This window comes from Arachis hypogaea, chromosome 12, assembly GCF_003086295.3.
Source record: "Arachis hypogaea cultivar Tifrunner chromosome 12, arahy.Tifrunner.gnm2.J5K5, whole genome shotgun sequence".
NCBI lineage: Eukaryota > Viridiplantae > Streptophyta > Magnoliopsida > Fabales > Fabaceae > Arachis > Arachis hypogaea.
In genome coordinates, this window is record NC_092047.1 from 115737050 (window position 1) to 115753492 (window position 16443).

General features: G+C 36.4%; 3 protein-coding genes, 1 non-coding gene and 1 pseudogene across 5 annotated transcripts; 2 read left to right on the forward strand and 3 right to left on the reverse strand.

Annotated features, from left to right (window-relative positions):
• Positions 1–402: 402 nt before the first annotated feature.
• LOC140177208 (putative disease resistance RPP13-like protein 1) lies at positions 403–2660 on the reverse strand. The gene has a single exon (XM_072210195.1). The coding sequence runs from the start codon at positions 2321–2323 to the stop codon at positions 902–904; it is 1422 nt and encodes a 473-aa protein (XP_072066296.1). The 5' UTR covers positions 2324–2660; the 3' UTR covers positions 403–901.
• A 1692-nt stretch (positions 2661–4352) lies between these two features.
• On the reverse strand, positions 4353–4981 carry LOC112730652 (putative disease resistance RPP13-like protein 1). Its single transcript, XM_072208457.1, has 2 exons — positions 4412–4981; positions 4353–4370 (listed from the first exon to the last, which is right to left on the reverse strand). Exons 1-2 carry the CDS (start codon positions 4979–4981, stop codon positions 4353–4355), a joined length of 588 nt encoding a protein of 195 aa, XP_072064558.1.
• Positions 4982–6712: 1731 nt separating this feature from the next.
• LOC112728526 (putative disease resistance RPP13-like protein 1) lies at positions 6713–11626 on the reverse strand. Of its 2 annotated transcripts, XR_003166273.3 has the most exons (3): positions 7902–11626; positions 7238–7306; positions 6713–7115 (listed from the first exon to the last, which is right to left on the reverse strand). XR_003166273.3 is itself a non-coding variant. In XM_025778692.3 (2 exons), the coding sequence occupies exon 1, from the start codon at positions 11264–11266 to the stop codon at positions 7907–7909; it is 3360 nt and encodes a 1119-aa protein (XP_025634477.1). In that variant the 5' UTR covers positions 11267–11521; the 3' UTR covers positions 6713–7115; positions 7902–7906. The 2 variants fall into 2 exon arrangements, 1 of the variants encoding a protein (XP_025634477.1); XM_025778692.3 differs by lacking the exon at positions 7238–7306 and having other exon boundaries at positions 7902–11521.
• Positions 11627–14773: 3147 nt separating this feature from the next.
• Positions 14774–16060, forward strand: LOC112730653 (uncharacterized; annotated as a pseudogene).
• A 197-nt stretch (positions 16061–16257) lies between these two features.
• TRNAM-CAU (transfer RNA methionine (anticodon CAU)) lies at positions 16258–16342 on the forward strand. Its single transcript is given in 2 exon segments — positions 16258–16295; positions 16307–16342. It is a non-coding gene; the product is annotated as a tRNA-Met (tRNA).
• Positions 16343–16443: the final 101 nt, after the last annotated feature.

Below are 16443 nucleotides of genomic sequence, written 5' to 3' on the forward strand. Positions count from 1 at the left end.
CATCAACTAAAACAAATACAAAAATCAAACCACCAAATAAAAATGTCACTTTGTACAACTCCAACATCTAAATCTTTTGTACCACAAATTATTTAAAATAAAACACCTTTTAAATTTAGCTTCAATTTACACATATTTAATTTATTTCTACAAAATATAACAATTTTTAATATTTATTATATACTATCATTAATTTACCGTCCCGCGCATCGCGCGGGTCTCATTCTAGTTAGGAAATAAGGTAAGGCATGTAAATTGATGAAAGCAAGCTGAAGAAACAAAGTGTGAAAAAACAAAAACAAGGCATTGAATTTATGCAACTTGTGATTTTGCAAGGTTCTTATATTTCGGTTTGAAACTGGTAAATCTACAAGGTGTTTATAATTTTTTTGAGAATTTGAATTTGAATACTTTCTAAAGTCTCATAAGGATTCCACTGACAAACTGAAAGTAAAGTGCATACACACATGTACCTTGTATTGTAAGTAATATACAAGGTTTACAGAATGATGATTCCTAACGTTAAGAATGAAATATAGGTGACAAAAAATGATCCTCTACCTGTTTTAAGATGCTGAGTCATCATGAAATCTGAATCCATCAACTTCGATGTGGGGGATGTGGGAAATGGTTGACCAAATGTGGGGATCCTTCCTTTCTATGCCTTCAACCAACAACCGACACTCACTAATTCTGAGTTCTCTTAAAAGAGGCAGGCAGCCTTATTTTCTCTATCTTAGGGCAGCCTAAAATTGATAATTCTTGAAGGGATTGTGATTGTGACACGTCCCCAAGCGATGTCAAATTTTTAAGTCTTGTGATTTTCAGATTCTTGAGATTTGGGAACACTAGTAATGCAAAGGATGTAAGTGAATCACAGCTGTTGTCTATGTGCAGGTACTCAAGTGAGAAATATTGTTGGTGTTGCATTGGGAATTCTAAGTTCTTGCAATTCTTGATAGATAACCATCGCAATGAAGGGGGCAAAGAATTCCCTGAAAATGATATGACTGATGAGCAGTTTGAGATATATAACAAGCATCTCAAGTTGAGGAAATGGTGCAGCATCATCATCATCACATTCATATGACTCCCATTCCTCCCAACAAGGCATTGAAGAAAATGAGAGATATTTAAGGGATGGGAAGGGTGTCTCCTGATGATGATCAGTTCCATCACCTTTACAGAATTCACCACCAATCATCTTCACCATATCAAATCCTCCAAGCTCCAATTCCATGAGAGAGGGTAACTGTCCAAGTGAAGGAAGCACCCAACAATTCCTGCATCCGCACAGCTCCAATTTAGTCATGTTGTGGTACGAAGACTGCCCTACCCAATCTGGAAACATTGTACCCCAGTAACCAATGACTCTTAGCACTTTCAAGTTTTTGTGACGATGTAATTGGTCAAGTACATCTTTTTCAGTTTGGGAATCAACATCTTCACCTGATGACCACTCCAAACACAAAACACTGATGTATTTCTTATCAACCATCCTTGCCTCCCGTGCTTCACCATTGTTGATTACATTCTCTAGTTTCTTAACATGAAATGACCCATGAAGATTCAGAAGCTCTCCCAGTTCTCCAATCCTGTTCTCTTCATGCTTGCCCACGACGTAGCAACTTAAAAATTGCAAATCTTTTAATTTGCTCATCTTCTTTGGCATCTCTTCCAAATAAGTGCCGTAGATATCAAGATGACGCAAATTCACAAGATCTTGTATGTTGGAGGGAAGCTTTTTAAGTTTTTCACAGAATCTCAACTTCAACGTTTGTAAATTATACAAGTTACTCAATGACTTGGGCAATGTCATGACAGGTGTTTCAGAGAGATCTAAATAACGCAAATGAATCAACTCGCCAATTGAATCATGCAACAAGCGTTCCTCACCAGAAGAGAAATGAAATGACAAAACTCGTAAGCACTTCAATTGTTCTAGTAAGGGACAAGGACTGGTTATTCCCTTTGAAAATTTACCATGTCTATTCAAATTGATTTGCAACAATGTTCTTGCATGTTTTAACCTACCACATGCTTCCACGATCTTCAGAACCGAATCATCATCGTTGCGAGCACATGACAAATGACGAGTTTTGGTATCATGCTTGGCTGCATTCTTGAGTTCGAACGTTCTAGAAAAGAACTTTCCTCCATAGAATGTGGCTAAATCATGCATAAGATCGTGCATCAGAAATAAATTCTCATCAGAGTTGGAATGTTGAAAAAATGATCTAGAAACCAAATCATCAAAATATTCATGACCAACTTCTTCTAAAATGTTTCCACTCTTTGGTTGTTGTAAGAGACCTTCTGCCATCCACAATAACGTCAGTTCATCTCTATCAAATTCATAGTCTTTCGGATATAAAGAACAATAAGTAAAACAACATTTCAAATATGAAGAAAGGTGGAAATAACTAATTCTCAATGCAGGGAGAAGTCCGCTTTCTTCCTCAGAATATTCCCAAATCTCACTATTCAAAACATCATTCCAGTCCTTTTCATTATCTTTCCCTCTTAATAACCCTCCAAGTGTTTGAGCTGCCAAAGGTAATCCTTTACATTTTTCTATAATTTTTCTACCAATTTTTTCTAAAGCTGAATGACCTCGGGATTCAGCAAGATCCCATGCACGACTTGCAAACACTGACCAACATTGTGTTAGGATTTGGTTGAATTAGTCCCACATTGCTTAGGATAGCAAATGGAGTGGGTGGCCTAGGCTATAAATATGAGGCTAAGTTCTCCATTTGTTTTTGCACCAGTCAGAAACACTTTAAGCTTGTATCTGATTTTTCTTTTCCTCTGTACTCTTTGATTAGAGAGTGTTGTGAGGTGTAGTTAGATATTTGCTTTGAAAGAGTGTGGGTGTACTGGGGTGCCGGTGAGAGAAAGAAGTCTATGTGTTGTAACAATTTTCACATAGTGATATTCTCTGGTTGTCATTTGACAACGGCCGTGGTTTTTTCTCCGGTAATTGGAGTTTCCACGTTAAATTCTTGTGTTGTGATTGTGTCTATTTTATTTCTCTGTCAAAGGTGTTTTCTCAAGGGGGAATGGTGTCTTATTCCCAACAAGTGGTATCAGAGCTTCGGTTCGGTGGGATTTATTCTTAGTATGCTCTGTGGTTGCAGCCTAGTCTGATCTTCCACATCAAAAAAGAATTTTGTCCTGTAGCTTGAGGTTGATCTTTGGTTGCTGTTGTTGTTGCTGGAAGGCAGTGTGACTCTGTGAGAGTGCAGTTTGGAAAAGGTTCTGGCTAAGGAAAGACTTGGTATTTAAGTGTGTCCATTGTGACTCACCTCTCTTTCCTGGGGACCCTTCCTAGTGCACGGTCTACAGTTGAGTTATACTATTCCAGTATACGGTTGCAACAATGTCAGGATATTCAAGTGCTGTGAAGCTTGAAATAGAGAAATTTGATGGAAGAATCAATTTTGGCTTGTGGCAAGTACAAGTCAAGGATGTGTTGATACAATCAGGTTTGCACAAGGCGTTGAAGGAGAAGATCTCTGGTTGCTCTCTCTATGAGAGAAGATGATGTTCTCTAGAAGACAAGAAGTATCCTCATGGTATTACCGCACTGCCATGGATAAGGATGAGTTGTGGCAATCAGGTCCACAATTGCACACGGGCATTGGTTGGCGTTGAGATGCAAGGTGTGTGGCGGAGTTAGGTCGATGGCTGAAGAACTTCCAGGAAAAGCCAATTTGGAAGTTGCACCATGAATTTTCAGCAAGGTTTCGATCTGTACCAAGGCGAAATGCTTGGAGTGGTCTAATTCCAAGTGAGTATACTTTCATGGTGGAGTATGATAGTTCTCTGAACTATGATTGTCGGTATAGACAATGGCAGCAAAGAATTGTCGGTGTTGACAATGGAAGCTGAAGATGTGTGACTATTTCAATCAAGGTGGAGATTGTTAGGATTTGGTTGAATTAGTCCCACATTGCTTAGGATAGCAAATGGAGTGGGTGGCCTAGGCTATAAATATGAGGCTAAGTTCTCCATTTGTTTTTGCACCAGTCAGAAACACTTTAAGCTTGTATCTGATTTTTCTTTTCCTCTGTACTCTTTGATTAGAGAGTGTTGTGAGGTGTAGTTAGATATTTGCTTTGAAAGAGTGTGGGTGTACTGGGGTGCCGGTGAGAGAAAGAAGTCTATGTGTTGTAACAATTTTCACATAGTGATATTCTCTGGTTGTCATTTGACAACGGCCGTGGTTTTTTCTCCGGTAATTGGAGTTTCCACGTTAAATTCTTGTGTTGTGATTGTGTCTATTTTATTTCTCTGTCAAAGGTGTTTTCTCAAGGGGGAATGGTGTCTTATTCCCAACACATTGTTCATCATCCAACAAACTCAAACTGTAAGCTTTGTTATATTTAGTTTTCACCATAAAAGCTACTGTATCAAGACGGGTTGTTACAAGAATCTTGCCATCCTCACTTCCACATTCAAAAGGAGATAGAAAACTTTCCCAAGCCTCACGATTACTGCTCCATACATCATCCAGAACAACCAAAAAATTCTTCCTGGCTAGCGCATTCTTCAAATGATTTTGAGTTGTATCTAAATCATTTGAGTAACAAGGACTGCAAGTTTTCTCTATCACAGCTTTTGTCACCATAAGAACATCAAATTCCTCCCCAACAGAAACCCATGCCTTGACATGAAACTTTTGCTGCACTCTGTCATCATTATAAACCAATTTAGCCAAAGCAGTTTTTCCTATCCCACCCATACCAACTATGGGAATCACAGACAGATCACCATCGTTAGCATCATCCAACAACAATTTCACTATGGTATCCCTCTCTTTGTCTCTGCCAACAGATATATCATATTTTTTAACTAGTGAGGTTGATGGAATCCTCCTAGACAGGTTATTGGCTGCAATCTTTTTTAGACCAATGATATCTTTGTGATTTGCAATATCTTGTAGTCTAGCAATGATTTCTTCAATCCTATTAACCATCTCCCTATCTTGCAAATTGAGAAAGCGAGATAGGAAGTTACCTGGATCCTTCTAGGTGGCAGCTTTGGTGACGAATTCATACAACAAGTCATCAGCATCATAGACAACATCTTGGAGATTTTCAAGCCACCTCTTGACAGAAGGGTCAGTGATCTGTTTCTTCTCAGCATCATTCAGCACAGCTTCAACCACATTCAGAATGGTCTCGAGCTTTTGAAGCAGCTTCCGGTCAACCTTCTTTCCTCGCATCATGTTGATGATCATAGGATCGGACCGAAGATTAAAAAGAACACTGATAAAAGAAGAGAGAAAAGCTCCTCCAACAAGTGAAGCAGCCATGTTCACTAGAGCAAGAAAGTAAGAAAGGGAAGGAACGGGAAGCAGTTTCTGTTTGCACTCCTAACTCAGAATTCTCTCACAAACACACAGAGTAAGGAAGTGGTAATAGTTCAGCGAAGAATGTTGACTTCATATGTCTTTTGCCTTTGACTTTCATCTTTCCATTTTTTAAATGCTCCCTACAACGGATCTTTAGCTGCAAAATGCTTAACAATATCCACTTGTACATTTATTTACTAACCCACCAACCATTCACGCTTCTCTATAACATAAAAAATTGTTCACCTTTCTCTTTTTAATATAGTGTGAATCCAATAGTATTTTATCACATATGCATGCATCTGCTACCTTTTTAAAAAATAATTTCAACATAAAACTGCCTTTAACATTATATTTTTGTTTATTTTACATACAATTAACTCAACTAATAATTTTATCTTTGCTAAACCGCAAGACAAAATACTGTGGGATTTTCACTAATCTGTCACTCGGACTAACATCCTAATACTCAAGGGAAAAGAAAAGAAAAAAGGAAAAGAGAGAGACAGAGAGAATACATCAGACACCAAACACTCATTTTGAATACTAACTCATTTTGCTGCCTTGTGTTTGATTGCTTTCCTTGTTTTAGTCTATGTATCACAGTAGTTTTGCTTTTGCACTCCTTGATCCAAATTTTCTTTTTGCTGAAACACAATACACATATTAAAACAGCTCTCAACAATTTAACTCAGCCCAAAGTAATTTGCTGAAACACCCACTAATTACAAGGGCATGGTAAATATTTCAGCATTTCTCAAGGGATGATCTTATTTTTAATTAACAAAAAATACAACCTTCAAATTTGCACCTAATTTGTTTTTAAAAAATATATAGAAAATAAGCATGTCCATGCTGTTTGTACTTAAATAGTAACATTATGTAATTATATCAAGAAAGGTATCTGTTAGCTGACCTTCGTAACAGCAGATGACTATTGGATCAATTATCCAGAAATACTTATTTCCTTACATCAATGTAGAAAGTGAGTCTCTCAAAGTGCTTTAATCTGGATAATATCTTCATTCAGTTTGTCAATCATCATTTTTCCCACAGCCTCTCTGATCGCATCAAGAATTGTCATGATTTTGACATGTATCGTGAATATTAAGAATTGTCATGTATGGTGATTTTGACAGAATCACAGACAGCATCTTGGAGATCTTCAAGCCACCTCTTGACAGCAAGGTCAGTGATCTGTTTCCTCTCAGCATCGTTCAATACCCATTTTTTTCTTTATCTACAATATTCTTTTAGATTACGGAGCATATAAACCAGCAGGATCACAATGGAGCAACCTCGTTAAAACTATACTAGAAAAAAGTCAAAAACTCACTTGGCAAAACCCAAACAAAGAAAAAGAGTACCATGATATTATGATTTAAGCAGTTCATAATACAAGTTTATAAAATAAAATTTCCCTATTAACACCCAAAATAAGAGACATAAATCGTAGTGGTGTGGTCGAATGTCATCAAGACCCGTCAAACCAACAGCTTAAACAACACAAAATTAGAAAAACTATACATCCCAGCAACTACTTAAGCATGCAATTCCCCTGTTCCAAACTTCTGCAACAATATCCCCAATTGTAGAAGTGCTTCCTCTCTGCCTCTCAAGAACCAATTGTACCATTTTGCTGAGAGTTTTGGATATCTCTATCATTGGACATAGCTTACTTTGTAATCATCCAGTAACTGAAATAAATCTAAGAATGACCATGCAAAATAAATTACCCTTTATATTTGATCCATTCCTGAAAAGAAAAAGAAAAAGAAAAAGGAAATGAAAGAGAAAATTAGGAAACACAAGAAGTATATATTATGTGTCTCCACGTATCAACAAAAATTTCATAGCTGAAGGTATCAAGTGTGGCACCTATACATGCATGCAAGTATTTCACCCCTGACACATCTTGTAATAATTCATTGCTTGGTATTCTTTGACCTAACCACGTGATAATGCAAACCAAATCTTAATCAGTAACTATATAGCACAATAAAATGCATGTATTTCAAGATAAATTTATTACATAATGAATTAAAATTAAATTATCTTGGTTCATCATGAAACTTAAGATGCTCACTTGTTGGAAAGGAAATATACTATATAGCTATACAGTAATCAAATTGGAAAAAATGAAAAAAGAAAAAAATTAATTATCCCTTCATTTGAAAATGGACCCTCTGCATCTGCCAAAACAAAGAAGATGGTAGTGCTCACAGTTGAGGACATTAATGAAAACTATGAAATGTTGAGAGAACTAAGTTCAATTACTAGTAGGAAATTTCATGTCATTTTTGTAACTACAACAACAACAACAACAACAACAAAGCCTTGTCCCACTAGGTGGGGTTGGTTACAGGAATCAAATGACGCCAATAATAAAAATTTAAAAACACAGAATGTCAATCATAATGAATAGATGGTGGTTAGTCCATTACTCCATTAGCTTAAAATTGGAAAATAAAAGTAAGAATGAATATGATGTTGGAGAAGATGAAGTGAAGTGGGTTTAGGATAGAGATAGCAAAAGAGTCACCTGTTTTAAGATGTTGAGTCATTGCGAATCCGTTTGTCATCAACATAAATATAGGAGATGTGGGAAATGGATGGCCAAATGTGGGGGTCCTTCTTCTCTATGCCTTCACCCAACAACCCACATTCTCTGATTCTTAGTACCCTTAAACAGGCAGGCAGCCTTATTATGTTCTCCAGCTTAGGGCAGCCTGAAATTGATAAGTCTTGGAGGGACTGTGACTGTGACACCTCCAGAGATGTCAAATTTTCAAGTTCTTGGATTCTAAGATAATAGAGATTTGAGAATGCTGATAATGCGAAGGATGTGAGTGAATCACAGCTGTTCTTTATTGTAAGATACGTTAGTGACTCATGTTGTTGGTGTTGCATTGGGAATTCTACATTCTTGCAATCGTATATGCGCAAATCTTCCAACGAAGGGGGCAAAGCATCCCCTGGAAATGATACGACTGATGAGCAATTTGAGATTCTTAAATAACTGAGAGAGGTTGGTTGGGTGTGGGTCATGGCCTCAAACAGAGAATCCACAAGTTGGTTTCCTTCGATTCTTAGATTTTGCAGTGAAAGTGGTAGGTCCCGCATTCTTGCTTCCTGTTTGCCATATATTTCTAATTGGCGTATGATGGGAGCTCTTGGCAGATCACAACCAAGCTCCTCGCATCCTGAAATGACAAGTTCTTTCAAAGCAGGAAGGAAAGAGGGCAAAACTCCTCTTAACTTAGGACAGTTCGCTATCAATAGATGCTCAAGTTGAGGAAATGGTGCATCATCTTCATCACATTCATATGACTCCCATTCCTCCCAGCAACTCATATAATAAAATGACAGATATTTCAGGGATGGGAAGGGTGTTTGCTGATGATGATGAGTTCCATCACCCTTATAGAATGTTCCACCAATCATCTTCACCATATCACAATCTGAAATCTTCAATGTCATTAGAGAGGGTAACTGTCCAAGTGAAGGAAGCACCCAACAATTCCTGCATCCACTCAGCTCCAACTCAGTCATCTTGTGGTACCAAGACTGCCCTATCCAATCCGGAAACATGGTACCTCTGTAATCCCAGATGAATAGCTCCTTCAAGTCTTTGTGAGGACGTAATTTGTCAAGTACATCTTTTTCACTTTGGGAATCACAAACCTCACTTTCTTCAAATGATGAACATGACCACCTCAAATATAAAGCATTCAGGTGTATTTTTTCATCCATCCTTGCATTCCATGCTTCACCACTATTCTTAACATTCTCCAATTTCTCAATACAAAATGACCCATGAAGATGTGCTAGCTCTCCCAATTCTCCAATCCCATTCTCTTCATGTTTGCCCGCAATATAGAAACTTAAAAATTGCAAATCTTTTAATTTGCTCATCTTTTTTGGCATCTCTTCCAAATCAGTGCCGCCAATATCAAGATGATGTAATTTCACAAGATTTTGCATGTTTCTGGGAAGCTTTTTAAGATTTCTACAAAGTTTCAACTTCAGGGTTTGTAAGTTGTACAACAAACTTAACGACTCGGGCAATGTCACGATGGATGTGTATGAAAGATCCAAATAACGCAAATGGATCAATTCACCAATTGAACGATGCAACAAGTTTTCATCATCTGAAAAAAAATTAAATGACAAAACTCGTAAGCACTTCAATTGTTCTAGTAAGTCACAAGGAACGGCTACTCTATCTCCCTCTCGGGTTCCATGACCTTTATGCAAATTGAGTTGCAACAATGTCCTCACATGTTTTAACCTATTGCATGCTTCCATGATCTTCATAAGCGAATCATCGTCATTCTTGCGAGCCCATGACAAGTGGCGAGTTTTGGTATCATGCTTTGCTGCATTCTTGAGATCAAGGATACTAGAAAAGAACTTTCCACCATAGAACTTTGCTAAATCATGCATGAGATCGTGCATTACAAATGAATTTTTAGCAGAGTTAGAATGTTGAAAAAATGATCTCGAAACCAAATCATCAAAATATTCATAACCAATTTCTTCCAAATTGTTTCCACTCTTTGGTTGTAGCAAAAGACCTTCTGCCATCCACAATAATGTCAATTCATCTCTGTCAAATTCAAAGTCCTTCGGAAACAAAGAACAATAAACAAAGCAGCGTTTCAAATATGATGGGAGGTGATAATAACTGATTCTCAATGCAGGAAGAATCCCACTATCCTCTTCAGAGAGTTCCCAGAATTCACTATTCAAAACATCATTCCAATCTTTTTCATTATCTTTCCCTCTCAATAACCCTCCAACTGTTTGAGCTGCCAAAGGTAATCCTTTACATTTTATAACAATTATTCTACCAATTTCTTCTAAAGCTGAATGATCTCGGGATTCTGTAGGACCCCATGCTCGATTTGCAAACACCGACCAGCATTGTTCTTCATCCAACAAACTTAAATTGTGAGCTTCATTATGTTTAGTTTTCACCACAGAAGCAACTGTATCAAGACGTGTTGTTACAAGAATCTTGCCTCCCTCACTTCCACATTCAAAAGGTGTTAGAAAACTTTCCCAAAGCTCACGATTACTGCTCCATACATCATCCAGAACAACCAAGAAGTTCTTCCCCGCTAGCCCATTCTTCAAATGATTTTGAGCTGAATCTAAATCATTTGAGTAACAAGGACTGCAAGTTTTCTCTATCACAGCCTTTGTGACCTTCAGAACATCAAATTCCTCCTCACCAACACAAACCCATGCCTTCACATTAAACTTCTGCTGCACTTTGTCATCATTATAAACCAATTTAGCCAAAGTAGTTTTTCCTATCGCACCCATGCCCATGATGGGAATCACGGACAGTTCACCATTGTAAGCATCATCTAAAAGCAAATTCACTATGGCATCCCTTTCTTTGTCCCTTCCAACAAATATATCAGATTTTTTAACCAGCGAGGTTGATGGAATCCTCCCAGACATGTTCTTGGCTGCAATCTTTTCTAGTCGAAGGATATCTTTGTGTTTTGCAATATCTTCTAGTCTAGCAATGATGTCTTCAATCCTAGTAACCATCTCCCTATCTTGCGAATTGAGAAAGTGAGACAGGAAGTTACCTGGTGGATCCTTCTGAGTGGCAGCTTTGGTAGCAACTTCATCCAACAAGTCATCAGCTTCATAGACAGCATCTTGGAGATCTTCGAGCCACCTCTTGACAGCAGGGTCAGTGATCTGTTTCTTCTCAGCATCATTCAGCACAGCTTCAACCACATTCAGAATGGTCTTCAGCCTTTGAAGCAGCTTCTGGTCAACCTTCTTTCCTCTCATCATGTTGATGAAATCAGGATCAGACAGCCTGTCGAAAAGGACATTGAGAAAAGAAGAGAGAAAAGCTCCTCCAACAAGTTCAGCAGCCATGTTCACAAGATCAAAGTATGAAAGAGTGAGGGAAGTGGTTTGAGGTATGCACTCAAAACTCAGAATTGACGAAAACAGAAGGGTAATAGTGAAGTGGTAGTTTGCATTGTAGCATAGCCAAGTATATGGTGTGGTGGTGATATTTTCTTGAAATGCTTACTGTTATTGGTACTGGGGACAAGTTCACATATGCTTCTTTGTTTCTTCCTCCAAGGCAGTGACATGTTTCAGTGCTTTCAAAAAGTTTATGGCCCACTTCATTTATTGAGTAGTGCACATATATTCTTTTTTGTTTTTGCATCACATTTCATTCACTCATTTCTTACTTTTTTTTTGGATAAGATACTTCTATTTTCTAAATGGAATGCAAATGTATTGAAATGATGAGTTTGATGTTTAACGTCATGGGGACCATCCTCCACCAACTGGAGAGGAAACCAAATGTGAATGGTCCTTAATTTTATTATTAGCTATACATACAGTAAAGTAGTAAACTGCTTTATACAAACAATAAAAAGGGTTTTGTTTAAGCAAATATTTGTTGTTTTCCCCCGTTTAACCAAAATCACGCAATCATACGATGATTTAGTATTAGATTACAGAATATGACTATTTTGATTATAAATTAAATTATTGCATGAGATAATGAAGATGCCCTTATATTTGAATTTGTTGCCACACTCTCAGTGTGTCCAAATGTATCTTACAATGTCCAAATTTTTACAGGGAAAATTGTAGGATGATTTTATCAAAGTTGGATGATTTCATTTTTTTTATTATTATTTTTAATGTATTTGTCTAAGGCATGTAAAATACTCTGCATTAAATATATAAACTGCAGAAGAATAACATTAACTGTAATCTCAGCAAATAAGCGAAGCCAGGAAATTTGACAAACACAAGCTGAACAAACATAAAAATTTTGTAAAAAACCATACTCAATTATGCAGCCTGTTTGTACTGCTTGCTTATAATTTAGATTGATCAAGTGATAAATTTTATAGCTTCTATTTGCCATTGGGTTTTCTTAAGTAATCTTGTCCATAGTTTTTACAAAAAAAACATAACGTATTATTAATAACCTGAAGCAAAGGTGAATACACAATTTATAGGTTATTCATAAAGTTCTTTTTGAGTTTGTACTCAAACTCAGGCTTTTCACAAACACAAAGGGTAAGGAAAAGGTAGTAGTTATCTGCTAGATTGCTTGGCCAAATTTACCTTCAGATAAAGATACAAAGCACTAGATGGAAATGTACAAAAACATGTTTTTAACTCTATTACAGAAGTAGATTTTCTTATCTAAAGTAAGTGTAAATTTATTTGCATTATTATTTAATTAAATTCATCCTTGTCATCTTTTGAATGTCTTTTCAAGTAATGGGTGTAAATATAATCACTTCTATTAATAGAACAACACATGATTAAATATCTGTGTCAACTTACATGTGGACATAAATTAAATCCAACTTTTTTGTGATATTTTGCTATTAACTAAGAAAAGAGAAGGATCATACATGCTACTTAGTAATTTATTAACATATATATTAATAAATTGCATAAAAATTTATGTGAAAAGTCCATACTCATAAAAGTACATATAATGATAAATTTTTTACTTGACCAATGTCAGCCTTAGACATTATCTTTTCCCTTTAATTAGTTTTTAACAACAGAAAATGAAAAATTATTCCATACTCATTTTTTCTTCTACTGCAATACATTCCCACTTTAATCTCTGATGCAAAAAAAGTTATAAAACCGACTTATCAAATAGGTGTCCAACAGAAATATGAGATGGATCTTTACAAGATCAATAGCTCCAACTATATGGTGCTTTTTCTACCTCTCAGGAATCAATTAAACAATTTTGTATATAGTTTTGGAACTCTTTAGTTCAGGGTCATTTCTGTCAACATAGTATAGGCCATAGCTTAATAAGATTACTTTATCTAATAACTCAAATAAATCTAAGGAGGACCAAGCAAAGTACCCCTTTAAATATATTTGATCCATTTTTTTTGTCTGTGTGGGTTTTTTTGGGGGGATGAAATGGGAAATTAGAAAACACAAGATGCTTATACTTGGTCTTATTAATAGTTTACCAAATTTGATTTATTTTATATCGAAAAAAATCTGAAAAGGAGAAAAAAAGGGAGGGGGAAGGAGGGTTATGTTATTAATTCATCCAAATGCAAAATATCTTTTAGCTTATGTTGTGTATGAAATATATTTTAAATTTCCATAAATCAGAACTGAAAAAAAAAATCTGAGTATATTAAGAGCACAAAACTAGAAGAATCTAGATGCCCTTTCCATTCCTCAAGATATCAACTGTGGAACCAAACATGAAAAATTAACAAAATTATTCTCCCTTACTTCACACAGAAAACTGTGACATGTCATTTTGGTAACTAATAATAAAATCACAAAGCAAAACAGAAAACTTGATTCTAAATCAAATGGCATAATGTATCTCACTAATTGACTCAGCTAAGCAATCCAAATTATTTGTTCTATCAACAAATCTGAATGCACACTTTGTAGGTTACTCATTCAGTTCATTTTTCAGTTGAGAAAGAGTAAGGGCTGGTGCCCGTTGGTGTCAATTAGGTGGTCTGTGGACTTTTGTTGCTCTCCACGGCGCTTTCGCATTAATAGGTTTCATGTTACGTCAATTTGAACTTGCTCGATCTGTTCAATTGCGAGTGGTTGCTGGTTACACACCTATTTCCTTCCATCCATGTAGAATCTTGATAATATCTTCACTCAATTCATCAATCATCATTTTTTCCCAAAGCATCTATGCATATTTGTCAGAATCGAACCGGTAATCGAACCAATCAAATTACTGGTTTATTAGTTTATTGGTTCAACCGATAAATTACTGGTTGAACCAGTAAAACCGATGTCATGTAAATAAAAAATATAAAATAGTTAAAAGCTTAAAATTAAAATTTGAAATACATATCTTCACTAACATTTTATGAAAGAATTAAGTCTCAAATTCTAAAAATAATCAATATAAAAAAAAGGGGTTAAGTATTTTTTTCGTCTCTAAGATCTGAGGCCAAAATCAAAATCGTCTCCGACCTTTTTCATTATTAAAATCATCCACAACGTTACAAAACATTATAAAATCGTCCTTTTGTCCAAAAACAATATTTTTTGGGCAATTTTATAACGTTTTGTAACGTTGAGGATGATTTTAATAACGAAAAAAGGTAGGGAACGATTTTGATTTTGGCCTCAAATTTTAGAGACTAAAAAAATACTTAACCCTTATTCTTATAATAATCATACTTGAAGGCTTAAAATCAAATGGTGGTTTCATGTAATTGTATTACTTCTTGGGCTAAAGACTTTCTTACTAGCATTATAAATGTGGACGAAAATCACAATTTCAATGGCAGTATATGTAAAATGATGGTGTTGTGCAAACCAAGCAAAGTGGTGGCTCATCTCTCACAGCTAGTCCAAGTCAACCTTGAGTTTCTCATATCTTATGGTCTTAGTTGGAAATAGAAAAAGATGAAGATGAAATGGGAGAGTGCAACGGTGACACTGGTGATGATTAACATGGTTAACATAATGGATAACGCAGACTCGTCTCTGCTTCCAGCGGTGTACAAAGAAGTTGGTAAAACTTTTCAAGAAGATCCCGCTGCTCTGAGCTTATTTGCTTATTGCAACATATCACACCAAGATCACCATTTAATTTTAATTATTACTAGGTGGCAATTTCAAGAGCTTTAAATGGGATAGGAGTTGCCATTTTTTTTCCGGCAACTAAATCTCTGGTTGCTGACTGCACAAATGACAGTAACCGTGGCATGGCTTTTGGGTGGCTTTCATTAACCGGAAACATTGGAAGCATTCTTGGCGGACCCTTGGCTGTAATTCTAGCATCAACTTCATTTACTGGCATACCACCTTGTTGCCCTTATCAGTGTCATAGCAGGTGTATTAGTACACCTCTTTGCTAATGATCCACACTATCCAGAATGAAAGATATGCTGAAAGAAGTAAAATCAGTTATGAGAATCCCATCTTTTCGGGTAATTGTGGCACAGGGTGTATCTGGGTCAATTCCATGGTCAGCATTGTTCTCATTTGCCACACTTTGGTTAGAACTCATTGGATTTTCACACAAGACAACAGCGTTGCTTTGGACCATGTTCATCATTGCTATTTCAGTAGCAGCTCTGTTTGGGGGTAAAATAATAATGGCACAGATAAGCGTTGGTTCAGCTGCTCCTCTTGCTGTTGGTATTGCCTTATGATCCATCCACTCCCTTCTTGCACGCCCTTGCTCTCTTCATCATGGGTTTCTTCATGAGCTGGAATGGTTCAGCAACAAACAAGTACGTACCCATATGACTCTTACCATACATACAAAAAATGTTTAGTTAACATTATCAACAGTCCAATACTTGCAGAGATAATCCCAGAGAAGTCTCGTTCAACTATATTGGCGTCAATCGCTCCTCCTATTGTTGACATTATGGATATAAACAAATCAGAAATGGAGATTCGTCCTCCGTTAAAGCGGATAGAGGAAATGCTGCAGCATTGGCAAAAGCACTTTATTGGACGTATCCAAGGGACAGAGAGCAAGCAGGAATGATAGCCCAAATGGAATCAGAATTGCAGCCACTGGAGAGTATTGACCTCGATGATAATGATGAGCAAGTGTTGCTGCCGCGCTAGTTCAAGAGGATAAAAATGTTCACGAGAAAGGAAAATTAAACTTATGCCCCTCAAAATAGCAAAATAAATTTACTTTAAATAAACCTGTCATTATGTTAGGATTAGGAAAGTAGAAATGTTTTTTATTTTTAATAAAAGGGCAAAATCTTATTTGTTATGTATGTCTCTCTATCTCTTGCACCCATATTTACAAAGGAATTATGGTTTTAAATTTTTAATGTTCTACTACAGATCACCAAGCTCAATTCATCAAATATATATCACATTGAAAGATATATCCTGGGGTGGTGGCGCAGTTGGCTAGCGCGTAGGTCTCATAGCTTCTGAGTTATCCTGAGGTCGAGAGTTCGAGCCTCTCTCACCCCAATATGCCATTTTTATCCCTCTTTAAGAAATCTTAAAAAGAAAAAGTAACTTGTGAAGCACATCTCTTTCAATTTGGCAATCAACCACATCACTATCTTCAT

Bases quoted from the DNA above. Each gene is read 5' to 3' on its own strand.
- LOC140177208 (XM_072210195.1), bottom strand. From the start codon at position 2,323: ATGGCAGAAGGTCTCTTACAACAACCAAAGAGTGGAAACATTTTAGAA.
- LOC112730652 (XM_072208457.1), bottom strand. From the start codon at position 4,981: ATGGTTAATAGGATTGAAGAAATCATTGCTAGACTACAAGATATTGCA.
- LOC112728526 (XM_025778692.3), bottom strand. From the start codon at position 11,266: ATGGCTGCTGAACTTGTTGGAGGAGCTTTTCTCTCTTCTTTTCTCAAT.